At 41.4% G+C, this 27,907-nt stretch overlaps 1 protein-coding gene across 8 annotated transcripts in view; it reads left to right on the forward strand.

The window, feature by feature from the left end:
* Positions 1 to 27,907, forward strand: part of CAMK2D (calcium/calmodulin dependent protein kinase II delta) — a 420,621-nt gene that overhangs the window by 250,411 nt on the left and 142,303 nt on the right. For all 8 annotated transcript variants that reach the window (XM_040418340.1, XM_040418343.1, XM_040418341.1 and 5 more), the window contains exons 7-12: positions 7,726 to 7,828; positions 11,249 to 11,332; positions 12,674 to 12,768; positions 13,442 to 13,564; positions 14,256 to 14,339; positions 15,354 to 15,396. In XM_040418340.1, coding sequence (XP_040274274.1) covers positions 7,726 to 7,828; positions 11,249 to 11,332; positions 12,674 to 12,768; positions 13,442 to 13,564; positions 14,256 to 14,339; positions 15,354 to 15,396 — 532 coding nt within the window. The remainder of the gene's footprint in view (positions 1 to 7,725; positions 7,829 to 11,248; positions 11,333 to 12,673; positions 12,769 to 13,441; positions 13,565 to 14,255; positions 14,340 to 15,353; positions 15,397 to 27,907) is intronic.

Consider the following 27,907-nt stretch of genomic DNA (forward strand, 5'->3'; position numbering starts at 1 on the left):
TTTTATGGAGTTTCTACTCTAGGGGTGCATCAGGGGGGCTTCAAATGGGACATGGTGTCAAAAAACCAGTCCAGCAAAATCTGGCTTCCAAAAACCATACGGCGCACCTTTCACTCTGCGCCCTACTGTGTGCCCGTACAGCGGTTTACGACCACATATGGGGTGTTTCTGTAAACTACAGAATCAGGGCCATAAATAATGAGTTTTGTTTGGCTGTTAACCCTTGCTTTGTAACTGGAAAAAAAATATTAAAATGGAAAATCTGCCAAAAAAGTGAAATTTTGAAATTGTATCTCTATTTTCCATTAAATCTTGTGCAACACCTAAAGGGTTAACAAAGTTTGTAAAATCAGTTTTGAATACCTTGAGGGGTGTAGTTTCTTAGATGGGGTCACTTTTATGGAGTTTCTACTCTAGGGGTGCATCAGGGGGGCTTCAAATGGGACATGGTGTCAAAAAAACAGTCCAGCAAAATCTGGCTTCCAAAAACCATACGGCGCACCTTTCACTCTGCGCCCCGCTGTGTGCCCGTACAGTAGTTTACGGTCACATATGGGGTGTTTCTGTAAACGGCAGAGTCAGGGCAATAAAGATACAGTCTTGTTTGGCTGTTAACCCTTGCTTTGTTAGTGGAAAAAATGGGTTAAAATGGAAAATTAGGCAAAAAAAAGAAATTCGCAAATTTCATCCCCATTTGCCAATAACTCTTGTGCAACACCTAAAGTGTTAACGAAGTTTGTAAAATCAGTTTTGAATACCTTGAGGGGTGTAGTTTATAGAATGGGGTCATTTTTGGGCGGTTTCTATTATGTAAGCCTCGCAAAGTGACTTCAGACCTGTAGTGGTCCCTAAAAATTGGGTTTTTGTAAATTTCTGAAAAATTTCAAGATTTGCTTCTAAACTTCTAAGCCTTATAACATCCCCAAAAAATAAAATATCAATCCCAAAATGCTACAAACATGAAGTAGACATATGGGGAATGTAAAGTAATCACAATTTTTGGGGGTATTACTATGTATTACTGAAGTAGAGAAACTGAAAGTTTGAAATTTGCTAATTTTTCTAAATTTTTGGTAAATATGGTATTTTTTTATGCAAAAAAAATTAACTTTTTTGACCCAATTTTAGCAGTGTCATGAAGTACAATATGTGACGAAAAAACAATCTCAGAACGGCCTGGATAAGTCAATGCGTTTTAAAGTTATGAGCACTTAAAGTGACACTGGTCAGATTTGCAAAAAATGGCCAAGTCCTTAAGGTGAAATAGGGCTGAGTCCTTAAGGGGTTAAGTGTTCTTGCATGGCAAGACCACTTACTGTTATCTCACATAAATATTCTTATTATTATAGCCAAATTTACCACCCTAACTCCTCCCACAGTTTTTACACTACATAGACAGTAATGTACCGAAACGTGTGGATTGTTCCCGATTGGTGTGCTATTACTTTGTGGAACGTGTTGCCGAATGGTTCACGAAATATCTGCGTTTTTGTGGCGCCCACCTACACAAATCTTAGATCAAAACGTTCAGCTAACCCTGCTGCCACTAAAAATGTCTAAGCCATAGTCCTTCACAATATGACCATTTGTTTGCAACTCACGCCTCCCATTGACATTCATTGAAACTCCACTCTAGCCACCTTAAATTTGAAGGGAAATTTCTAAACTGCGACTGTGCTTTCATTTTTAATATTTTAGAGACATACTATGCATCAAAATGTAGGTCTGGGTCTTGAGATTCTCACAAAATAAAGATTTTCGCTGTAGGATTTATCATCTTCAACCGTTTGAAGATGACAACCGACAGTGAAGAGAGTAAGTTGGAGCGGTTTGTTTTAAACTGCTCTTCTCTGCCCTTGCTGTAGAGTGAGTTGCCATAGGAACCCAGGTGTGTGAGCAGCCAGCAGAGTGACAAAAGCTAGAGTGTGTGCTGAAAAATCTGGACATGATTTCTAAACTGCCACCACTCCCTCATTTTCAAGCCCACCTACACAAATCGGCTGCTAATGTTTTTATAAATGTATGTTTTAATGTAACTGTGAAGCACTTTGGGCAACAACATTGCAAGTAAATGTGCTATATAAATAAATAAAAGTTAAAATGCATTTCTCACTCTATCAAGCTTGCCATGTGCACTTTTTAAATTTGATCAATCAATTGGTTAGTGTAATGTTTACTATCTTTACTCACTCCAAACACTCCACACAGTTACTCTGCCCACTCCATAAAGTTACTCTGCCCAGTCCAACCTTTCCACAGTTACTCCAGCCACTCCAACCACACCAGTTACTCAAGCCACTCCACCCAGTTACTCCGCCCACTCCAGTTATAGACTACTGGTGGAGGCAGGAACACTTCACACAATTTCCCCAGAAATTGTAGCTTTTCTAGTTATTCTTTGAATTTGTGTTGGCTTGCTTCATGACCCATGTTCTCTTGACATTTGACTCGCAGACAGATATCATGTCTTTTTCCTTGTATGATGTTTTTTTTAATGCTGGAATGCAGTGTTTTCCTTTCCCCAAACATAACAATTCTCATTTAAACCAAAAAAGTCTATTTTGGTCTCTTCTGTCCACAACCATTGTTCAGTGTTGTACTAATGGTGGACTTATGGACATTAGCATTCACTAATGTGAGAAAGGCCTTTAGTTGCTTACGGTTCACCTTGGGTTCCTTTGTGTCCTTGCAGACAATTATACACATTGCTGTGGACATGATCTTCCTTGGTTGGCCTCTCCTGGGGAGCGCAGTAATGGTCTTAAGTTTTCTCCATTTACACACGCTCTGTCAGACTAGATTCATGAAGTCTTATCTCTTTAGCGATTGTTTTCTAACCTTTTCCAGCCTGATGAGCATCAACAACTCTTCTTCTGAGGTCATCAGAAATCTTCTTTGTGCTAAGAAACACTTTCCTGTTCTTTAAAGGGTAACTGAGTTTTAGAGCTTCTCATAAATTAACTCCTGCTTTTGCTAGCAACAGTGTGAGGATTACATTCCAGCCATTCTCGACACTAGTCTGCTTATGTTAACTTCTAGTTGCCCCAGTGTGCAGCTGCTGCATTTAAGCTACTTGAGTCTGGGGATGTGTCCAAATACAGGCAGTCTAGACTTCCTTTTCCATACTTCTCATGCTCTGTGCAGCTCAAGTGGCCAATCACAAGTGAACCCTATTCTAATACTTATTCCTACTGTCAACTAAAATTCCTAAATCCTTTTCCATGTCAGTGTTACCCAGTGTTTTACCATTTAGTTTGTACTGGTGCATAACCTTACAGTCGTGGCCAAAAGTTTTGAGAATGACACAAATATTAGTTTTCACAAAGTTTGCTGCCAAACTGCTTTTAGATCTTTGTTTCAGTTGTTTCTGTGATGTAGTGAAATATAATTACACGCACTTCATACGTTTCAAAGGCTTTTATCGACAATTACATAACATTTATGCAAAGAGTCAGTAGTTGCAGTGTTGGCCCTTCTTTTTCAGGACCTCTGCAATTCGAATGGGCATGCTCTCAATCAACTTCTGGGCCAATTCCTGACTGATAGCAACCCATTCTTTCATAATCACTTCTTGGAGTTTGTCAGAATTAGTGGGTTTTTGTTTGTCCACCCGCCTCTTGAGGATTGACCACAAGTTCTCAATGGGATTAAGATCTGGGGAGTTTCCAGGTCATGGACCCAAAATGTCAACGTTTTGGTCCCCGAGCCACTTGGTTATCGCTTTTTCCTTAAGGCACGGTGCTCCATCGTGCTGGAAAACGCATTGTTCTTCACCAAACTGTTGTTGGATTGTTGGAAGAAGTTGCTGTTGGAGGGTGTTTTGGTACCATTCTTTATTCATGGCTGTGTTTTTGGGCAAAATTGTGAGTGAGCCCACTCCCTTGGATGAGAAGCAACCCCACACATGAATGGTCTCAGGATGCTTTACTGTTGGCATGACACAGGACTGATGGTAGCGCTCACCTTTTCTTCTCCGGACAAGCCTTTTTCCAGATGCCCCAAACAATCGGAAAGAGGCTTCATCGGAGAATATGACTTTGCCCCAGTCCTCAGCAGTCCATTCACCATACTTTCTGCAGAAGATCAATCTGTCCCTGATGTTTTTTTTGGAGAGAAGTGGCTTCTTTGCTGGCCTCACTGTGCGTGCAGATGCGCTCACACCTGCCTGCTGCCATTCCTGAGCAAGCTCTGCACTGGTGGCACTCCGATCCCGCAGCTGAATCCTCTTTAGGAGACTATCCTGGCGCTTGCTGGAATTTCTTAGACGCCCTGAAGCCTTCTTAACAAGAATTGAACCTCTTTCCTTGAAGTTCTTGATGATCCTATAAATTGTTGATTGAGGTGCAATCTTAGTAGCCACAATATCCTTGCCTGTGAAGCCATTTTTATGCAACGCAATGATGGCTGCACGCGTTTCTTTGCAGGTCACCATGGTTAACAATGGAAGAACAATGATTTCAAGCATCACCCTCATTTTAACATGTCAAGTCTGCCATTTTAACCCAATCAGCCTGACATAATGATCTCCAGCCTTGTGCTCGTCAACATTCTCACCTGAGTTAACAAGACGATTACTGAAATGATCTCAGCAGGTCCTTTAATGACAGTAATGAAATGCAGTGGAAAGGTTTTTTGGGGATTAAGTTAATTTTCATGGCAAAGAAGGACTATGCAATTCATCTGATCACTCTTCATAACATTCTGGAGTATATGCAAATTGCTATTATAAAAACTTAAGCAGCAACTTTTCAAATTTCCAATATTTATCTAATTCTCAAAACTTTTGGCCACGACTGTACATTTATTAGTGTTAAACCTCATCTGCCACTTCTCTGCCCAAACCAATCTATCCAGATCCCTCTGTAGCAGTATACTGTCCTCTTCCATGTTAATTACTTTACACAGTTTAGTGTCAGCTGCAAAAATTGATATTTTACTGTGCAATCAGCCTACAACATCATTAACTCTTTCATGACCGGGCCCAAAAATGCCTGAATGTCCAGGCAACTTTTTGTCATTTTGTGCACATGGTGTTTTTTGTTTTTTTTTTACTTGACACTTAGGACTTTTTATTAGAATTTTTAGAGGTTTTTTTTTCTTTTTTAGGTTCAATTTGGAGGAAAACCGCTAATTATTTTTAAAAAGTAATTTTTGTTTTAATTCTAGGTTTTTATTTCTTAAATATTAAAACTGACACAAAAATTAATTATTGCAATGGGTTCCCTATTTTGTGACAATAGTTTTCATATATAACATGTATAGGTTTGAGAGAACGGGGCAACTATAGTGACTGTTTCTGTTAGCGACTGCAGTTATAAAAAAAAAAGTGTTTTTATTTTTTTTTACTTAGATTTTTGATTTTTTTTGCACATACTATGTTCCCCAGGAGGTCATTAAAAGACCTCTAGAGGACACTGACTTTTATTTTTTTTTTTACTGTTTCCACTGTAACTGGGGCATCCACAGGAGCCCCAGTTACAGGGGAAAACAGCCCCCTGTGGGGGCATGACACACAGGCAGAGCTGATCTGGGTTTCCTTAGACCCTGCAGCTCTGCTCCTGCCCCTGCTCCAGACACCCCCCGGCAGTCACTTGAAAGCCGGAACTAACAGAGGAAGCCGCACTGCTGCTTCCTGCTCCCTCCACTATGCACTCAGGTACCGCTCTCCTGCCATCACAGGAGGAGACAGAAGCGGTAATAAACCAATCCTGTCTTCTCCTCGGGGTCCCCGCTTTGTCTGTCAGCAGGGACCCGACCTGCTCCTGCTAGATTGCAGGAGCTTTAATCCCAGTGCTGGGATTAAAGCGCTGCCTGCATGTGTATATACGTGCTAGCTGCACGGGGCATGTGCAAATATAACGTATATACACAGTGGGCAGTCGTGAAGGTGTTAATGAATATATTGAAGAGAATAGAGACGAGTACTGACCCCTGTGGTAACCCACTAGCGACAGTGGCCCAGTCTGAGTAGGTACCGTTAATAACCACCCTCTGTTTTCGATTAGTGACCCAGTTTCTTACCCACATACACACATTATGCCCCTATTCCAAACATTCTCATTTATGTGGCATTGTATCAAATGCCTTGGAGAAATCAAGATATATGGCATCCATTGACTCACCCCATTCCAATCTTTCCCAACTTTCTTCCTCATAGAAACTGATTACTTTGATACCGATCCCTTATAAACCCGTGCTGCATTATACATTTATTTACATTATTTTACTCCAGGATATCATCTCTTAGAAAACCTTCAAACAGTTTACCCACAACAGATATTAAACTTACCGATTTATAGATAGCAAGCTCAGTTTTGACCCCTTTTTGTGTGTCACCACATTTGCTAAGCACCAATCCTGTGAAACAGACCTGGTTATTATACTGTAGAGTCCTTAAATGGGTTTTTCTGAGATTTTTGAACTGTTGACCTATCCTCTGCTGCAGCAATAGCAAAATTGCTAGAAGGGGACTCTAGTGGCAGTGATTTTAAGTGTTTTTAGGATGGATAGCCTAAAAAAATGTTTTATCAAAGTGATTTCAGGATCACCTAAAGTGACCTTTGAGAAGAATTTGTTTGAAAAGTTAGTGAGGCAAGTGACTAAATAAAGTAGGATCACCCGCTCACACCTAATTGTCATCCCATTGGAAACACTTGATTCTAATTTCATCTTGAAATTTTACTGCTAATCCTAAATGTTCACATCCTTTTGCCACCCACATGTGGTACTAGATCAATATATAAATAAATGACTTAGGGCTGTATTCCACCAACACATTATCTGACCAATATCTGTCCATTCAGACCAATGGTTGGTGTGTATAACAAAAGCTCTGTGTGTGTACTCAGACATCTGACCAATGGTTGATGTATATAACAAAAGATCTGTGTGTATAATCTGCCATCTGACCAATGATTGGTCAGAAAATTTTGTCAGATAATCTGTTGGTGTAATACAGCCCAAAGTCTAAAATGGTAACTCATTTGTTTGATTTGGTCATCTTTATCAACTTTTAGGACTTAATACTTTTAGGACTTACTATGTAGTTTTAGGTTGTTTATATATAAATAGTGCAAATTCCAAAAGGGGTTAACAAGCTTTCACTCAGATGTAGTTTTAGGTCACATTTATTTATTTTACTCACTTATATAGCGCTGACACTTTACAGAACTTATCATCACTTGCTGTCACAATCTAGATTCCCCAACACAGGGACAACATACAAACTCCATGCATGTTGTCCATGGTCAGATTTGAACCTAAGATCCCAGGACTAACCACTGAGACGTGCAAAAATATGGAAAATTCTGAAGGGAGTTAACAAGCACCTCTGTATACACTCTTCATACTGAACCCCCTCTCTTCCAGCACTGCTGCTTCTAGCCTCCCTCAATGCTTCCTGCTGCAGAACATGACCTCTTCAGCCAGTAGCTGGCCTCATCACTATTGGGCACAAGACCACTGAGGCCAGTGATGGGCTGCAGCAGTCAAGTGTAGTGTGCAGGGATATCATTACTGAAGTCAAAAAAACAAAAGTGGGGAGGTCAGGGTGGCAGCGCTGGGACGGAGGCTGTCAGTATAAGTGTTTTTTTTTTTATTTGTTTTTCGAGAAAGGAAAAAATAAGCTTCATCTTAAGAGTTGTGGAAACAGGTTGGGTGCAGATAACAGGAGTATGTTTGCAATCTAATCAAAATATATTTCTTTCCTCTTTCTATAACTAAAAGCCTGAAAATTTGCTATTAGCTAGCAAATCAAAAGGTGCAGCTGTGAAACTTGCAGATTTTGGCCTAGCAATTGAAGTTCAAGGAGATCAACAAGCATGGTTTGGTAAGAAGATCAATCTTTCTTTTCATTCGCTTGCATTCCGTCAGCATGTGATTTTATTTTCTTTTTTCTTTTTTCTGTTTTTCCACCAAGTCTCAGAGGTCATAATCAAATTGCAGGGAAAAGATACCACAAACCTTTTGGCAGGAACCGTATGCTTGCTCAGGTGGTCAAAAACTTTCATCTTCAGGAGTCTGACTCATAAATGGAAAGCACTGTAGCGTGTATAGCTCACACATGTATAACAGTGGTACTGTCCTCTTAAAGGTATATTCCACAAACATTTATGGCTTATCAGGTCATGGCCCAAGTGTCGGAACTCTACACCGATCTCAAGAATGAGAGTCCCTTGTCCCCATTTACGGATGAGAAGTGGTCGCACGTGTTCTATTTATTCTACTGTATAATAGATGTACAAATGAGTGAACACCCTCAGTTGCAGAAGTTTCAATGACTAATCTTTGCAGAAATGTTTGTAAATGAAATAGCCCCATTCATTGGCACTGATTCTCAGTCGCAGACATTTCTAAGGGCAAATTTGCCACATGTGACTGTACTATTAATGTAATCGTGTAAAAGATGAAAGATTGTATAACGTTTTATATGCTTTGTATTTCATTTCCTCACCATTTTCAAGATTCCTTTGCCTTTAGTGAATGAGGGTGTTCCTGTTTAAATCAAAAAGCTGTAAATAGCTGAGTGTTTGCTAATGTTGTAGGTCTAGGCAGTTTTAAATGAGGTAAATAGTCCATACGCAGAACAAATCTGTCTCCTCTCCTAATGTTTGGCAAAAACAGCAGAAGAAGAGAGGTGATAATAGGGTAAACATTTTTTTTTAAACATATCAATTTCTCATGTAGAGAGAAATAAATGGAGGCTCACCTTTATGGGTTGTGGAAGGCTTAGGCATACCTCTAAGCAGCTTAGCAAGTGACTGTCAGTAGATGCTGCCATGATCCTATAACCTTCTACAATTCGGTGCCAACTGCATGGAGGGCACCTAAGGGAGCTGATTGTTGGGCGGTCAAGAGGAGGAGGTTGCTCCAGGTAAAGGGGTATCATTCTGGCACAGAGGTTACCGATTATCACAAGCAAAAGTGGAACTGTTAGTTTTATTGTAATTGGTCTTTAAAACTACATGTTTCAGGGTGAAGGTTCTCCCTTCTCTCCTATTGTAACTTGAGAATTGAGCACTAATAAGTACGATAATATATGGGTCGAACACAGGCTCCCGACTCCGGATCAGTAATCTGTGTGTCAATATACCGCCCCCCTTACCCTGCTATGCGCTCACAAACCTGCTGTGGAATGCCCTGAGAGGACTTTTCCTGGAGTCCTTTCTATTATGTGTGCATACACCGGAGTCCCAAGGGCTAATGCACAGAAACTTTTTTTTTTTTCACATCTGATCCGCATTTTGTGTGGGTCGGATGTGGACCTATTCACTTCAATTAGGGCTACAAAAGATGCAGACATCACACCATTTGCTATCCACATCTGTATGTCTGTTGTGTTGCACTTACAAAAAAAATAAAAGAACCTGTCCTATTGTCCGGTTTACAGACAAGGATAGTACTACTGTTCTATAGAGGGCAGGACATTCCTTTCTGCAAAATGAGGAATGCACGCCACTGGCATCCGTGTTTTGAAGATCCGCATGAGCCCTAATGATCGGGTGCATGAGCCCTAATGCATACCATGGCAGGGGAACGGGGGTGATTATCCACATACAAATTGCTGATCTGGAATCAGTATCAGGTGTTCTCTCTCTCTCTCTCTCTCCTCTCTCTCTCTCTTTTCTCTCTCTCTCTCTCTCTCTCTCTCTCTCTTTTCTCTCTCTCTCTCTCTCTCTCTCTCTATCTATATATCTATATATCTATATATATATATATATATATATCCATAAGAAAACTGTGGCAGCACTCCCTTAGAAGCTGTATAAGATGTAGGGTGCCCGCGGTGGTCCCTCGATTCAGGACGGAAGACAACAAAGAAAGTTCGCTGCACTCCTTGAAAGATAAAATGTGCACATTTTATCTTTCAAGGAGTGCTGCGAACTTTCTTTGAGATATATATATATATATATATATATATATATATATATATATATATATATTAAAGAATGACACCGCAGCACGTCCGTTTAGTGAAAAAAGTGGGACCCTTTATTCACCTGTGCGACGTTTCGGTCCGCTTACTGGGACCATTTTCAAGCAATGCTTGAAAATGGTCCCAGTAAGCAGACCGAAACGTCGCACAGGTGAATAAAGGGTCCCACTTTTTTCACTAAACCGACGTGCTGCGGTGTCATTCTGTATTCCATATTGCACACCTTGGTAAGGTGGTGTCGCCGCTGGCACCCAAACATCTATACTAGGAGTGCTGCCTTGAATCTTCCTATATATATATATATATATATATATATATATATATATATATATATATATATCTATATCAAAGAAAGTTCGCAGCACTCCTTGAAAGATAAAATGTGCACAATATTATATATTGTGTGTTATTGTACTTAGGATTTGTCCGACAGATTCTCTTTAAAGACCAATTACAATAGAAATAAGTTCCACTTCTGCTTGTGTTAATTGGTCACCTCTCCGCTGCCCATTTGCCTGGAGCAATCTCCTCCTGTGACCGCCCTGTAACCATTTTTCCTGTCCTAATATTTGGTTTTAATGCATCAGAGAGATTGGAATTATAGCATTCAGATTGTCTAGCGTGCAAATTGAGATCTTGGCAATGGTGAAAGATTAATGGCAATATAATAATAATTGCCATATATGCATTTTCAGTCTTGTTTTCTTGCCTGCATTTTCGGTGTGTATTATTGTCATTTATATATTTGATATATGGAGGTGTGTTTTTCGGAATGGAGTGTATTGATTTATGCATGTTGGCATGCACTTCTATATATTTTTGAGATTTAAACATTAAATCAGAAATCGTCTTTATTAATACAATAAATTGTTTAGTATGTTAAGGAAAATAAATCGACATTGAATGGATCCACATGTTAGCAAAGTCTTTTCTATTCCTACTCTGTTCCGTACACACTGGTGATAGTCCCTGGAATATGAGTCATGCTGTGAGCAAATTTTATCATCCAGCAGACTCATTTGGCAAACAGTCAGATGGTTTTCCCTCCACACTCTCGTCTCGACGTGCATAGAATGAACCCAATACCATCAATTCTAAAAGCTTCAGATTGCTCTTTACATCTGAAGCAGACCATAGCTAGCAATGGTGGATGTCAGACTAAAAAGATACAAGTGAAACCGCTGTATTTCTCTCCACTAGGCACACTGTTGTGCCCAAACATTATATGGGATATTAAACACACTCATAAGACTCATTCCCTTTCATATGAGGATTGATTTGAATATGTTTTTTATATTCAAATGCCCTTTCTAGGTTTTGCAGGAACACCAGGGTATCTGTCTCCAGAAGTCTTACGAAAGGACCCTTATGGAAAACCAGTGGATATGTGGGCATGCGGTAAGTAACTGTATGACTGTATTTGTTCTGTCAATTGCTCTGTACAGCTGTCAGTTGTCTGTACAACCATGTTCTCGTTTTATAAAGGATTGTAAAAAAAAATCCACATATCAGCTAGCAAACCTTCCAGAATGTTACTTGATATTATGGTTTTCCTGACCATAAACCTATTTAAAGAGGACTCCACTCCCCAGACATGAGTTTTAGTTAACATTTGACATGGACTGTCAAGGAGCACATTTTCTTAGATATTTGTGCTGTGCTGTCCCTCTGTTATTCCTCCTGAGCATATATGAATAATTTGACCACTGGGCAGTACTATTATACATATCAGTGGGGCATGTTCCTGCACACTGTCAGTCCGTGCTGACCATGGCATTCTGAGATTGTTTCCTCGTGACACATTGTACTTTATGACAGTGGTAAATTTGAGTTGATATATTTCACCTTTATTCATAAAATCTAAAATTAACCAAAAATTTAGAAAAATTTTGCAATTTTCTAAATTTGAATTTCTCTGCTTTTAAAACAGAAAGTGATACCTCATAAAATATTTATTACTTAAAGAGGACCTTTCACCGATCCTGACATTGTGAACGAAGTATCAAGACATATACAGCGGCGCCCAGGGATCTCACTGCACTTACTATTATCCCTGGGAGCCTCTCTGTTCTCCCGTTATGTCCTCCGGTATGTTCGGGGACTTGGTTATAGTAGGCGGAGACTTAGGGGACTTGTTTATAGTAGGCGGAGTCTGCCCTTGTTCTGCTGAGCGCTGTGTATGCAGTGATCTAGAAGGCAGGGACACCTAGGAACTGTTCCTGCCTTCTCTCTGGGTTGCCCTGCTGTCACTGACAGCGACCCGACCCCCCCCATCCCCCCCCCCCCCGCTGTCATCTCTGAATGGAAGTTCCAGAACATCCATTCAGAGATAAACATCCACCCATAGGACGTTTATATCCTATGGGCAGATGTGAAGTGGTTAACATTGTGCATGCCATGCTGCATATGCGGCAGCTACTGAGATGCTGCAGGTGACTACCACCAAGACTGCAACAAGTTTTATTGCAAAATGAATTTGGGCATACTAAATATCATGTAATAGCATTGATAATCATACGTCACAAATGTTATTACATTCAGCGGAATAATGGCAGAACTCCACAGACCCAGTAAGAAGTCAGTGGGCCTTTGGTGTCTGTTGTGTGATGGCTGGGGCACCGAGTTGTGGTTTCCTTTGTAAACCGAAACCATGATGCAGATGTGAACAGTGGCAAACCAATCCTGCATGTACTATTTTACTTTCTACTTAATAATTTCGGTTTTCCTGTTCCTTATTAGGTGTTATTCTATACATCCTGCTTGTGGGTTATCCTCCATTCTGGGATGAGGACCAACACAGACTGTATCAGCAGATAAAGGCTGGTGCTTATGATGTAAGCATTTGTAACACTAGTGATTTAACAGAACATTGATGAACAAAATGATCATAAAGCATACCTGAGTTCAAAACAAGTTTGCATAATGGCTGTGCTTATTTGTACAATCATAACTGCAAAGGAACAGACGTATGGGCTTCTCTAATGTATCTCTCAGCCATATTATTCCCTGTTTAGGCTGCACAGCTAGATACATTTCACTCAGAAGCAGGGGAGTCTCCCTTCTGTGAAATCTGCCAGCACTGTACTGCTGTGATGTCCTTTCCTTTTTTTCCCACTATGTTTATTTTCATCTCTGGAGCTCAAAGGGCAGATAAGGATAGGGAAATCACACAGGAGGCTCCTATAATCTCCAAAAGCTGTGTAGAAGCAGTTCTTTCATCAGATTAACAATTTCAGCTAGCTCTGGCAGGCCCCACTTCCTGTGAACTGTCTTCTGTGTCTGAGTTACTCGGTGTGGATCTTGCCTGATAACAGTCAGGGGACTGCAAATTAGGTGAAAGTGAGACCTCCAGTGGCCATGACTTTACAGCTTTTTTTCAGGTGGACGCAGGCAGATCTTTTTAAATGAAGTGATATAGAAATTTGTTAGTTACACCATTCTCTATTAAATAGCGTGAAAGTGCAGAGACTCTTTAGCTTAAGGCTTTTAACTTTTTTTAAACCTTAGTTTCCATCACCGGAGTGGGATACAGTTACTCCTGAAGCCAAAGATCTGATCAATAAAATGCTTACAATCAATCCTGCCAAACGCATCACCGCATCTGAAGCACTCAAGCATCCATGGATCTGTGTAAGTCTAACATGCTCAGAACAACCAGAAATAAAGAAATGCTAACCTGCCAATAGTTTAACAGTCAAAGCAACAAAGCTTAGCTACTAAATGGTATGGCCATCTCTACGTGTGGTTTGGTTGCTGAGAGATTTTTTTAAAAATTATATTTCACCTAGAATTTTGCTCAGTTGGGAAAAGCTTGATCTTTTTAATCTGACCATAGAAGTTAAAGGGATTGTCTTATCATAGACAATGGGGGCATATCGAGAACTGAGCCCCGCAAGGTGGTGACTGGAGGACTCCGGTCCGGCCGCCACCAAGCCGGCTTCCCATAGAAGTGAATGAGAGCATGCCGCGCATGTGCGGCCCCTGCTCCCATTCATTTCTATGGGGCCGACGGGAATAGCCGAGCCAGTGCTTGACTACTTTCGCTGGCCCCATAGAAAATGAATGGAAGACGCATGCGCATTGTGCCCTCCTTCACTTGCGGGTCCCAACGGTGGTACCCGCACATATAAGACAATGGGGGCATTTCCTAGCGATATGCCCCCGTTGTCCATGATGAGACAACCCCTTTAAATCTCCCCTTTGTAACACAGATTATAGTAAGGAGTATCCTACTAATGTATTGTATCTTTCAGAATACTGTTCTACATTACTAGAATGTCTGTGATTCCACACAGTTTAGATTATTTTTTTTCTCTTACAGCAACGTTCCACCGTTGCATCCATGATGCACAGACAAGAAACTGTAGACTGTTTGAAGAAGTTTAATGCAAGAAGAAAGCTAAAGGTAAGTCTATGGGCCAGATTTATCATGACTCTGACAGCTCACTCCACTTTCACATATGGCTAAAGTCAGTTTTAGCCAAGTCAGATTTATGATCGGCCCTTTAAGACTGTAATAAATGTGGTTTGACGGTAGCAGTTTATCCGTCTGTAAGCAGCTTTACAAAAGTCACACGTCTTTACAAAAAAGTTGCATGTTCTTTTAAAAAGTCTCATAAGATAAGCATGGTCCTCACTGGAGTGAAATTGCGCATTTTTTAGCGACTTTTTAAATAGTCGCAATAGTAAATCTGTCTAGAGATTCATTTACCGAAGAAAACACGCCCACTTTCAGAAAACTGGCGAGCCTAGTGCAGAGCAGAAAAAAGTCACAAATTTTTGCACAGTTTTAGCGATCGCGCAAAAATTTGCGACTTTTTCACTCCATTATTCTGACTTGAGCTAATGATAAATCTGGCCCTATGTGTCTACCACCAATACCCCCAATCCTCAGGGGAGTTAGTGCTCAGCGAAGAAGTGTACTGCTCCTACTAGCAAACTGATCACTACTTTACACTGAAACCTGTGCACAAATCCATTGTACTGTAAGTGCATATTGTGAATAAATAGTATATTAATAGGGAAAATGGCTGCTTTTCCTTTGATTATGCAGATTTCCAATTATTATGTAAGAACAACGGCCACTAAGGGAGATTTACGAAGCTAAATGCTCCAGAATTCTAGCTTACTTTGTGCCTATAAGCTCAAATATTTGTTTTGTTCGTAAAGAGGCATGGCCTGCACCAAAATTGCAATGAAGCAAACATATCGTACACTGTGATGAATTTGGCGGATCTTTAGATTGCCTGTCTATATTCTGCTGACCTTTTAAACATGAATAATTGATGATAATTGTGATATCTCTGGCCGCTTATATAATTGTGCTATAGTACTGAATCATAGCTTGATTTCTAACAATTGGTCTTTTTTGTTACGCGAGTCTAAGCCAGTGATTGAGCTTTTGATTTCTCTTTTGAAGGGGGCTATACTGACCACCATGCTCGCTACTAGGAACTTTTCAGGTATGTTTGTTGGAGATTAATATTATCAGGGAATCTGTTATTTCTGTTACAGCCAAAAGTATTTTTTTTTCTTCAAAATAGTAAAAAATATTACTATGTGAAAAGCTAAACCGAAAGGGTGTTTGGGTTATACAGTGTATGTATAATATATGTTTAATGAAACAGCTTGAATTTTATTCCAATTTATGTTTGAGTTAAAGGACTTTCCCTGCTAGAGAATCCCCTTTCCATGTGACTGGAGCATTTGGACATCAGAGATGGGTTCCTCTTCCAGGGTCTCCTCTATTAGCCAGAGTGGACAGCTGCTTGAAGGAGCAGCTCCTGCTTAGGTGGACTTCCTATTATATTGTATGCCTTTTAAATGTGTATGTGGCCAAGCTTTATGATGCCAGTTAGTGACCATGGGTTCCAACAGACTCCTCTTTGCCATAGTAATCCAGTTTTAAGCACACCCCTCTCCGGCACCAAAGGTAATTGGTATTTTTGGTGTGGGCTCTCTACTCCACATCAGGTCAGTAGAACAAATAGTTTGAATTTTGGCTTGAGTAAGCAACTGTGATTCAATGGTAATGTATACGGAAAACTGCATAAAGTTTATATATCTGATTATCCCCATTGGTTATAGAAGTGTAATGCTGGTTTCCAGCCTAATCTGTAATTCCTTAATATGCTGTCACTAGCTGAGTCTCCCCTGCACCCAGTAGGAAATGATGTTTTTTTTCTTATGGCGGCACTCTTTTTTTTTTGCTTTCATGGGTCATTCTGCTCGTGTAAACATTTTACTAAATTACAGATCATTCAGTCTCCCACTTGGGAACTGTAAATTTCATAGCACACAGTACTTCTGTGTTATTCTCTATCTCTAAGGGTAGTGAAAAATGTGCCCATCTAGATGACCAAGTCATCCTTGTACCTTTAAAGCAGGGGTGCACAAAGTTTTCTGGTTGGGGGCCACACTGCCAGACATTTAAAGGGGCCGCAGGTTGTGTACCCCTACTTTAAAGGGAGTCTGTCACCACCGGTGACCGTTTTTAACCATTTGCATTGCAGTGTAGCTCTCCTATTATGATTTCCAAATATATCTTTGTCCTTCTCCCTCTTCTTTTGACTGCTAAAAACAGGTTTTTAGAATTATGCTAATGAAAAATAAGAGCCCAAGGGGCTGTACTTATTGCTAAAGGAGCCCAGCCGTGCCCACCAGAACAGAGCCCTGCTTCTTCCCTCCTCCACTGTTCTCCACTTCCTAACCTAACCTCCTCGACTTCATCATGACACCACTTTTTATCTCAGGCAGGTGCACATCTCCTTTGCAGTCTGTGAACATTGGCTTCTTCAACTGAATAGCGCATGCCAGGAAAATAGCCAGTTCAGGGTCAACTAAACTGCACATACTACTGGCGCATGCGCAGTGCAGTTGAAGAAGCTGATGCTTACAGAAGTTGACAAATGGTGCACGCTCACACCTGCGTGAGATTTGAAGCAGTGTCATGATGATGTAAAGGAGGTTAGGTTAGGCTAGGAGATTGAGTGAAGAAGAAGGTAGGATCTGGGCTCCATTCGGAAGGTTGTGGCTGGGCTCCTTTATCAATAAGTACAACCCCGTATGCTCTTTTATTCCTCATTAGCAAAATTATAAAAACCTGTTATTGGGGGTCAAGAGAAGAGGGAGCAGGACATGAAGATATATTTGGAAATTGCAATCAGAGAGCTGCACTGCGATGCAAAGGCTTAAAAATGGTTGCCGGTGGTGACAACCGCCCTGCAAATTTCTCATCCTCAGAGTCCAGGAATTAAAGTGGATATATGCTAAAATGTAAATTAGGGTTACTCAATACTGTCACTGTTACGACAGTCGTAAAAACCCTTTAACCACCTCAGCCCCCAGTGCTTAAACACCCTGAAAGACCAGGCCACTTTTTACACTTCTGACCTACACTACTTTCCCCGTTTATTGCTCGGTCATGCAACTTACCACCCAAATGAATTTTACCTCCTTTTCTTCTCACTAATAGAGCTTTCATTTGGTGGTATTTAATTGCTGCTGACATTTTTAAATTTTTTGTTATTAATCGAAATTTAACGATTTTTTTGCAAAAAAATGACATTTTTCACTTTCAGTTGTAAAATTTTGCAAAAAAAACGACATCCATATATAAATTTTGCTCTAAATTTATTGTTCTACATGTCTTTGATAAAAAAAAATGTTTGGGTAAAAAAAAAATGGTTTGGGTAAAAGTTAGAGCGTTTACAAACTATGGTACAAAAATGTGAATTTCCGCTTTTTGAAGCAGCTCTGACTTTCTGAGCACCTGTCATGTTTCCTGAGGTTCTACAATGGCCAGACAGTACAAACACCCCACAAATGACCCCATTTCGGAAAGTACACACCCTAAGGTATTCGCTGATGGGCATAGTGAGTTCATAGAACTTTTTATTTTTTGTCACAAGTTAGCGGAAAATGATGATTTTTTTCTTTTTTTTTTTTTTTCTTACAAAGTCTCATATTCCACTAACTTGTGACAAAAAATAAAAACTTCCATGAACTCACTATGCCCATCACGAAATACCTTGGGGTCTCTTCTTTCCAAAATGGGGTCACTTGTGGGGTAGTTATACTGCCCTGGCATTCTAGGGGCCCAAATGTGTGGTAAGGAGTTTGAAATCAAATTCTGTAAAAAATGACCTGTGAAATCCGAAAGGTGCTCTTTGGAATATGGGCCCCTTTGCCCACCTAGGCTGCAAAAAAGTGTCACACATCTGGTATCTCTGTACTCAGGAGAAGGTGGGGAATGTGTTTTGGGGTGTCATTTTACATATACCCATGCTGGGTGAGAGAAATATCTTGGCAAAATACAACTTTTCCCATTTTTTTATACAAAGTTGGCATTTGACCAAGATATTTATCTCACCCAGCATGGGTATATGTAAAAAGACACCCCAAAACACATTCCTCAACTTCTCCTGAATACAGAGATACCAGATGTGTGACACTTTTTTGCAGCCTAGGTGGGCAAAGGGGCCCATATTCCAAACAGCACCTTTCGGATTTCACAGGTCATTTTTTACAGAATTTGATTTCAAACTCCTTACCACACATTTGGGCCCCTAGAATGCCAGGGCAGTATAACTACCCCACAAGTGACCCCATTTTGGAAAGAAGACACCCCAAGGTATTCCGTGAGGGGCATGGCGAGTTCCTAGAATTTTTTATTTTTTGTCGCAAGTTAGTGGAAAATGCTGATTTTTTTTTTTTTTTATTTTATTTTTTTTCATACAAAGTCTCATATTCCACTAACTTATGACAAAAAATAAAAACTTCCATGAACTCACTATGCCCATCAGCGAATACCTTGGGGTCTCTTCTTTCCAAAATGGGGTCACTTGTGGGGTAGTTATACTGCCCTGGCATTCTAGGGGCCCAAATGTGTGGTAAGGAGTTTGAAATCAAATTCTGTAAAAAATGACGAGTGAAATCCGAAAGGTGCTCTTTGGAATGTGGGCCCCTTTGCCCACCTAGGCTGCAAAAAAGTGTCACACATCTGGTATCTCCGTATTCAGTAGAAGTTGGGGAATGTGTTTTGGGGTGTCTTTTTACATATACCCATGCTGGGTGAGATAAATATCTTGGTCAAATGCCAACTTTGTATAAAAAAATGGGAAAAGTTGTCTTTTGCCAAGATATTTCTCTCACCCAGCATGGGTATATGTAAAATGACACCCCAAAACACATTCCCCACCTTCTCCTGAGTACGGAGATACCAGATGTGTGACACTTTTTTGCAGCCTAGGTGGGCAAAGGGGCCCATATTCCAAAGAGCACCTTTCGGATTTCACTCGTCATTTTTTACAGAATTTGATTTCAAACTCCTTACCACACATTTGGGCCCCTAGAATGCCAGGGCAGTATAACTACCCCACAAGTGACCCCATTTTGGAAAGAAGAGACCCCAAGATATTCGCTGATGGGCATAGTGAGTTCATGGAAGTTTTTATTTTTTGTCACAAGTTAGTGGAATATGAGACTTTGTATGAAAAAAAAAAAAAAAAATCATCATTTTCCACTAACTTGTGACAAAAAATAAAAAATTCTAGGAACTCGCCATGCCCCTCACGGAATACCTTGGGGTGTCTTCTTTCCAAAATAGGGGTCACTTGTGGGGTAGTTATACTGCCCTGGCATTTTCCAGGGGCCCTAATGTGTGGTAAGTAGGTAAATGACCAGTGAAATCCGAAAGGTGCTCTTTGGAATGTGGGCCCCTTTGCCCACCTAGGCTGCAAAAAAGTGTCACACATCTGGTATCTCCGTATTCAGGAGACGTTGGGGAATGTGTTTTGGGGTGTCTTTTTACATATACCCATGCTGGGTGAGAGAAATATCTTGGCAAAAGACAACTTTTTCCATTTTTTTATACAAAGTTGGCATTTGATCAAGATATTTATCTCACCCAGCATGGGTATATGTAAAATGACACCCCAAAACACATTGCCCAACTTCTCCTGAGTACGGCGATACCAGATGTGTGACACTTTTTTGCAGCCTAGATGCGCAAAGGGGCCCAAATTCCTTTTAGGAGGGCATTTTTAGACATTTGGATACCAGACTTCTTCTCACGCTTTGGGGCCCCTAGAATGCCAGGGCAGTATAAATACCCCACATGTGACCCCATTTTGGAAAGAAGACACCCCAAGGTATTCAATGAGGGGCATGGCGAGTTCATAGAAATTTTTTTTTTTTGGCACAAGTTAGCGGAAATTGATATTTTTTATTTTTTTCTCACAAAGTCTCCCGTTCCGCTAACTTGGGACAAAAATTTCAATCTTTCATGGACTCAATATGCCCCTCACGGAATACCTGGGGGTGTCTTCTTTCCGAAATGGGGTCACATGTGGGGTATTTATACTGCCCTGGCATTCTAGGGGCCCTAAAGCGTGAGAAGAAGTCTGGAATATAAATGTCAAAAAAATTTTACGCATTTGGATTCCGTGAGGGGTATGGTGAGTTCATGTGAGATTTTATTTTTTGTCACAAGTTAGTGGAATATGTGACTTTGTAAGAAAAAAAAAATAATTCCGCTAACTTGGGCCAAAAAAAAGACTGAATGCAGCTTTACAGGGGGGGGGGGGGGATCAATGACAGGGGGGTGATCAATGACAGGGGGGTGATCAGGGAGTCTATATGGGGTGATCACCCAACTGTCATTGATCACCCCCCTGTAAGGCTGCATTCAGACGTCCGTATGATTTTTACGGATCCGATCAGTCTATCAGTGGATCCGTAAAAATCATGCGGACATCTGAATGGAGCTTTACAGGGGGGTGATCAATGACAGAGGGGTAATCAATGACAGGGGGGTGATCAGGGAGTCTATATGGGGTGATCACCACAGTCATTGATCACTCCCCTGTAAGGCTGCATTCAGACGTCCGTATGATTTTTACGGATCCGATCAGTCTATCAGTGGATCCGTAAAAATCATGCGGACATCTGAATGGAGCTTTACAGGGGGGTGATCAATGACAGAGGGGTAATCAATGACAGGGGGGTGATCAGGGAGTCTATATGGGGTGATCACCACAGTCATTGATCACGCCCCTGTAAGGCTGCATTCAGACGTCCGTATGATTTTTACGGATCCGATCAGTCTATCAGTGGATCCGTAAAAATCATGCGGACATCTGAATGGAGCTTTACAGGGGGGTGATCAATGACAGGGGGGTAATCAATGACAGGGGGGTGATCAGGGAGTCTATATGGGGTGATCACCACAGTCATTGATCACTCCCCTGTAAGGCTTCATTCAGACGTCCGCATGATTTTTACGGATCCGATCCATCTATCAGTGCATCCGTAAAAATCATGCGGACATCTGAATGGAGCTTTACAGGGGGGTGATCAATGACAGGGGGGTGATCAGGGAGTCTATATGGGGTGATCACCTCCGTCATTGATCACTCCCCTGTAAGGCTGCATTCAGACGTCCGTATGATTTTTACGGATCCGATCAGTCTATCAGTGGATCCGTAAAAATCATGCGGACATCTGAATGGAGCTTTACAGGGGGGTGATCAATGACAGGGGGGTAATCAATGACAGGGGGGTGATCAGGGAGTCTATATGGGGTGATCAGGGAGTCTATATGGGGTGATCAGGGGTGATCAAGGGCTAATAAGGGGTTAATAAGTGACGGGGGGGGGGGGGTGTAGTGTAGTGGTGCTTGGTGCAACATATTACTGAGCTGCCTGTGTCCTCTGGTGGTCGATCCAAACAAAGGGGACCACCAGAGGACCAGGTAGCAGGTATATTAGACGCTGTTATCAAAACAGCGTCTAATATACCTGTTAGGGGTTAAAAAAATCACATCTCCAGCCTGCCAGCGAACGATCGCCGCTGGCAGGCTGGAGATCCACTCGCTTACCTTCCGATCCTGTGAACGCGCCCGCCTGTGTGCGCGCGTTCACAGGAAATCTCACGTCTCGCGAGAGGACGCACCGGCGCGTCCACCCAGAACAACAGGACCGCCGCAAAGACGCAATCCTGCGTACGGCGGTCCTGAGGAGGTTAAAGCGAACCTTTCACCTGGATTTCACTTAATAAACTATTACCAGTACCTTTATAGATTATCCTCATTCTGTTTCAATGCATTCTTGTGCCGCTTTCCTGGGATGTATATTGATGGAAAAAAACGACTTATAAAGTCCTCGTCTCCAGCTCCTGAAGTCACGCTAGAAGTCAAGGGGGTAGCCCTTCCCTCACTCCAGGCTGTAACTCCCCTGCCCTAATCCCTCCTCTAAGCAGTGTAACTGACACCCAGCTCAGTCGCCGGGACCGCGCTTGTACAGGCGGCGCATGCGCCGTCGGCCTCAGTAGCAGCGCGATCCCGTCTATCGCGCAGACTCAAGCGTGATCCTGTAACTGAATCGCGCATGCGCCGTCCGTCCCCGATGCCTGCCTGTCTTCTGTTCCTCAGGCTGCACCTTGTCAAATTGCCCACATTGTCCGGCAGCACAGGATATTTCAAAGAGCAGCATAAAAAGACTAACTTTGATAAATTTCCCCCTTATGGGAGGTGTTGTGAGCAGAATAGCTATTGACATCAGAAGGCAGAACATGGTACCTTTTATTGTTACCCAAGACTAATTTATGTACATATGTCTCCAAACTTGTCAAACACGTGACCATAAAGAATAGGTTGTGCTCTGCTCCATTATTTTGTTTTCGGCAAAATGACTGACACCATGACAGAACCCCATTGGACTTATTTATAAGCCTGTGGGGTGATGTTGGTGTCTGTTGTGTGACAAATCTGGTACAGCTTGAATTCCATTTTTGTGCCCCTGTGAAGGAAAACAAAAATGGAATTCAGAACACAGATGTGAATGTGGCCTTAAATGTAAAAGTGTGGAGCAGACTTGACAGGTAACACAAAGTGACCATCTATGAGTGCATTCCCTAATTAAACAGTAAACTATGTTATATTTCAATGTGATAATACATGTTAGGCAAAACTCCATGTACACTATATGGACAAAAGTATTGGGACACCTACACCTTACACTTACAGGAGCTTTTATAACATCCAATTCTAAATCCATGGGCATTAATATGGAGTTGGTCCACCCTTTGCAGCTAAATCCGCCTCTACTCTTCTGGGAAAGCTTTCTACAAGACTTACAAGCGTACCTATAGGAATTTGACCATTAATCTAAAAGAGCAAAATGTCTTTGTAGCATTTAAATGTCTTTTAAGCACAAAAATTTCTCTTCGCTGGAACTAATGAGCCTAGGCCAACTCCTGGAAAACATGGCATTATCCTTCCTTCACCAAACTATGCAGTTAGGCAGGTAATGTTCTCCTGGCATTTCCCAAACCCAGACTCGTCTATGAGACTGTAGACCGAGAAGCATGTTCAATCATGCCACAGAACATATTGCCCAAGAGTCCTAAAACAGCATGCTTTACATTACTCCATCCAATGCTTGGCGATGTTAGGCTTGCATGCAGCTGCTTGGCCATGGAACCATTGTCATGAAGTTCCCAGTGTACAGTTTGTGTGCTGATAATGACTGAACAGGTTTGGAGCTCTGCAGGTATCGAGTCAGCAGAGCGTTGATAACGCCTGTGCATTATGCTCCTCGGCATTCAGCGACCCTGCTTTGTAACTTTGTGGTCAGCCACTTCATGGCTCTGTTGCTGTGGTTCCTCATGCCTCCACTTTGAAATACTCACTATTGATGGAATATCTAGGAGGGAAGAAATTTCACGGACTGAATTGTTTCAACAGTAACAACCTACTATAGTATCCTGCTTCAGTGAGCTTTTGAGAATGATTCATTCTTTCACAAATGTTTTAAAGGCAGACTGCATGGCTAGGTGCTGGATTTTATACAACTGTGGCAATGGGACTGAAAGAAACACCCGAATTCAATGATTAAGAGTTGTGCCCCAGTACTTTTGTCCATTTAGCTTATACCTACAGTATATACAGAACAATGTATTTATATTGTCATTAGTATGTGTTGAGACTAGATTTACTAATGGGTGCACATATTTCTTGTTTAAATATTTTTTAAAATGTAGCATTTTTGTTTACTTCCTGACTCTAGATACAGCATCCACAGAATAAGGGATAAGTGCCTGATCGTTGGAGGGGAGGCAACCCCCTAGGATCCCCACCAATCAAAATAAAGAGGGGTCTGTGCCTCGCCCCCAAATGAATGGAGTTGTGGTCAAACATGCACACTGCCACTCTATTCTGTATGCCACTGCCAGAGATAGCCAAGTATGGCATGCTCAACCAGCCACTCTATTCATTTCGGGGTACGGGGGCACCTGTTCTCATGATCGATGGGGGTCCTAGTGTTTGGACCTCTACTAATCAGTTATCACCTATCGTGTAGATAAGGGATAACTTCTTATAACTAGGATACCTCTAATAAGTTGTCACTACTAGAACTATAAATTAAAAATGTTATCACTAACTATAACATTACTTGATGTTCTACTGGTCTAATATATTGAACAGACTGATGTGTGTGAGATCAGTTTTGCTAATAAATCAGTCACCCTTTAGAAAACCATTACAAGCTTCATTTGACTCCATGCAACTGTTAAAGCTTTTACTAATCCTTTAGAGTGTAAGGCCATATTTCATTCAGTCTGATATCTTTTCACATTTACATAGCTATGATGCATTTTGTTAGCATGTGTGTTCAAGCTGGAAATATTCAGTAGAGATTTTCAGAGTCTCACAAGAAATTTTCTAATTTGATAACCTTTAGAGAATGAGAATGGAGCTTGGTAAAACAAGCAACATTAAAAATACAATTGATTGAAAAATGCATTTTTTGTTGAAATCTCAGATGACAGTAATTTCTTGATCTAAGTGTCACTTTAAATAATGAAGTGGAGCAGATGTTATCAAATATGTTACTTCATATATAGTGCTCAGGATAAATATCTAGAGCACGGTCACTTGATCTTTCCGACCGTAAGACTGTGGTTTAGTGAGACCTGACTCTCCATTAAATATAATCCACGTGTTTGCAGTGCATGACATTTACATTAGCTGCTCCATTACAACTGTGGTTATAAATGTGTATTTTTAATTTTCCTTTTTCTAATTTTCCTTTTTATGTGGATTGTGTTTCATAGGAGGTAAGATTCATAGAAAATGAAGATTCCGGTCACCTCTCTCCATTTTAATATGGCCTGCTAGCAAAAATATTCTACAAATCTGTCCTTAATAACGGCTTAGCTGTTCCCTTCTGCAATACTAATATCAATTTTTTTTATTATGCCTTTAATTAATGTTTCAAGCTCCTGTCAACTGATCTATTCGGCTTCTGCAACCTGATTTATAATGTACTGGAAAAGTAGGAAGGAAAAAAAAATCTATCACAAAAATTTCTTTCTATAGTTATAGTTCATAGAAACCTCAGATGTAAAGGGGTACATCTACACTCACTTCTAACACCCTATCATGAGTTTTTAAAATAAAAAATCAATCCATAATATATTTCAAGCAAAAGGCTCTGTTCACATCTGCATCCCTGTTACGTCCTATACAGACCACAACATGTTGCCAGATCTGTCGCACAATGAACACTGAACTGCCCCACTGACTTATAATAGGGTCCGTCGTTTGGATGCAGAATTTTTTTTATTATATATATTTTTTTACAAATCTGTTTTTATTAAGTTTTTTTCTTCATTCTTATCATAAATCCACAGAGTCCACATATTTTCCTTGTATTATAAATGATTATTTTTCAGGCCTAGAGACACATTATCTGTTAGTTACCATATTACACTGTGTCTAGCACACATATTTATGCAGTGCACTACGTAACGATCGGTATGCTTAGGTTAGAAGTAGCCATTTTTTTCTGTTTGCAAGACCAGAAAGGGCTGTCGGAACTGATGGACCAGTTGAGAAGTCCAGTGGCCACTACTGTATCTATAAACGTGCAAAATTTTAGCTACTGCAGAGCTGCGCTTTCTCTCTGTAATAGGAGTCAGTTTTTTGCAGTGATTTCTCAATAGACATGCAGTTGTAAAAATGTCAACTTTTCCACCCAAGCTGATCAGCTGCAGGATCCAGATCCAGCGATTCAAGTCCCTGTTGCTACCCCCACCAACTGAAGATAGGGAAACCTTTAAAGCGGCTAGCTAGGCAGTACATCCATATTGCTTTGCTAAAAATGGAAGGTCACTTCTCATCTTCCCTGCCCTAATAAATCATTAATGGGTACAGATTTCTCCTTGACAGCATGAGCTTGATTCCTTTCTTCAAACTGGGGTTCTCTCTATCCTGCCACTGCTGTACCTCCTTCACGTCGCTACACCTGCTAGCTTTTCAATCCTCTGCTAAATGAATCCACTTTTGTTTTCTCTGGAGTTATTATGATTAAATACCTTTTATAAAAGAATTGATTATATGCTGTTGAGAAGCATTGCTGAATTATTCATCATTTTCCCCGGCGCCTCCACAACGGCACTCACAGGAGGGTGTCCCCGCCCCCAGGACAGGAAACCACGTAGAAGCGAAATAGTGCTGGGAAAACTTTTTTGCAAGATCGCCCAGCCTTGCCTCCTTCCTGGGGGTCCTTCCCCACGTTCATGTGGGAGGGCTGGAGCAGGGATTGGGTTCCCCGGGGATGCATGGCCTCCCTTACCCGTTCCTGGGAGTAAGCCCTGCTTGCAGGCTTCCCCGGAAGTTTCTCTGGGAGGAACTATCGCGGGATCCGATGTGCGACGTCATCAGGCGAGATTCTCCTTGGACAAGAGAATCTCGCAGGTGGGCGGAGCTTCCGGCGGCGCGGCGTTCAAATTCAATGTAGGAATTCTCAGATATCCTCCTGGCGCTGCGCTGACAGCATGCTGGCCCGGGAGACATGGAGACCGCCAAGAAGCCTGAGGATCCCTCTGCCTCAGCTCTCAGCCCGGTAAGCCTCCTCCCTGAGGAGAGATATGGTCACTGCCTGCATTTTTTCCCTTATTGCTCCACTAAAAGGGTGCTTTAATATTTTGCTTATCCACCACCGGTGATGGGTCTTTGCCTCCTTAAAAGTTGTTAGCTGGCCCTATTAAGTGTAACCCCTTCTTGATTTTTAGGCCAGAGAGACCTCGTTCCCAAAGCCGACTGGTGGAGACCTAACGCGCAAAAAATGTGCCAGGAGGAAGGCCCTCTCCTCTAAGTCTAAAAAACCGCTGTGCCCCAAATGCACAGAAAAGATAGTTACTGATGAATCCCCATCCTTCCTCAAGACTATGAGATCCATGATAAAAGAGGAAGTTAGTGCTGCCGTGGACTCAAGAATGCCTCTATCTCCAAGGCCATCTACCTCGCAGAGATCCCTGGCCTCAGATACGGCTTTTGACTTAGACGAAGGGGAATTATTCTACGAATCCTCCTCTGATGATGATGATGGCTTGGGGAAACCTCTGATTCTGCCAGAGGAGACGGACGGGCTCTTAAAAATTATTAGAGCAACTACGAATATTGAGTAATTGAAGGAACCACATTCTATACAGGATCAGATGTTCCAGGGGTTAGGAGAACGCAAGAAGAGAACCTTTTTGATTCACAACAACATTAAAATGCTTATTTCAGGAGAATGGAAGGATCCTGAAAAAAGATCGGCCATCACCAGCTCCTTTAAACATAAATACCCCTTCTCAGAGTCTGATTCAGGCTTATGGGAAAAAAAACCTAAGGTGGATGCATCGGTGGCCCGAATCTGAGAACCTCGCTGCCCATTGAGGATACCGGTCTCCTTAGGGATCCTATGGATAAAAAATGTGAAAGCCTGTTAAAAAAAAAAAAATTGGGTATAGCATCTACTTGCACAGCGAGAGCGCTTTCAGTTTGGCTAAACCAACTGGAAGACCATCTGGCGGTGGGTACGCCTTACTTCCTTGCCAACTCTGAAGAAAGAGTCCAATTTCCTGGCTGACGCCTCGGCGGATTTGGTCAGACTCTCCGCCAGATCGGCAGCGCTGTCTAATGCC

This window comes from Bufo bufo, chromosome 2, assembly GCF_905171765.1.
Source record: "Bufo bufo chromosome 2, aBufBuf1.1, whole genome shotgun sequence".
Taxonomy (NCBI): Eukaryota; Metazoa; Chordata; class Amphibia; order Anura; family Bufonidae; genus Bufo; species Bufo bufo.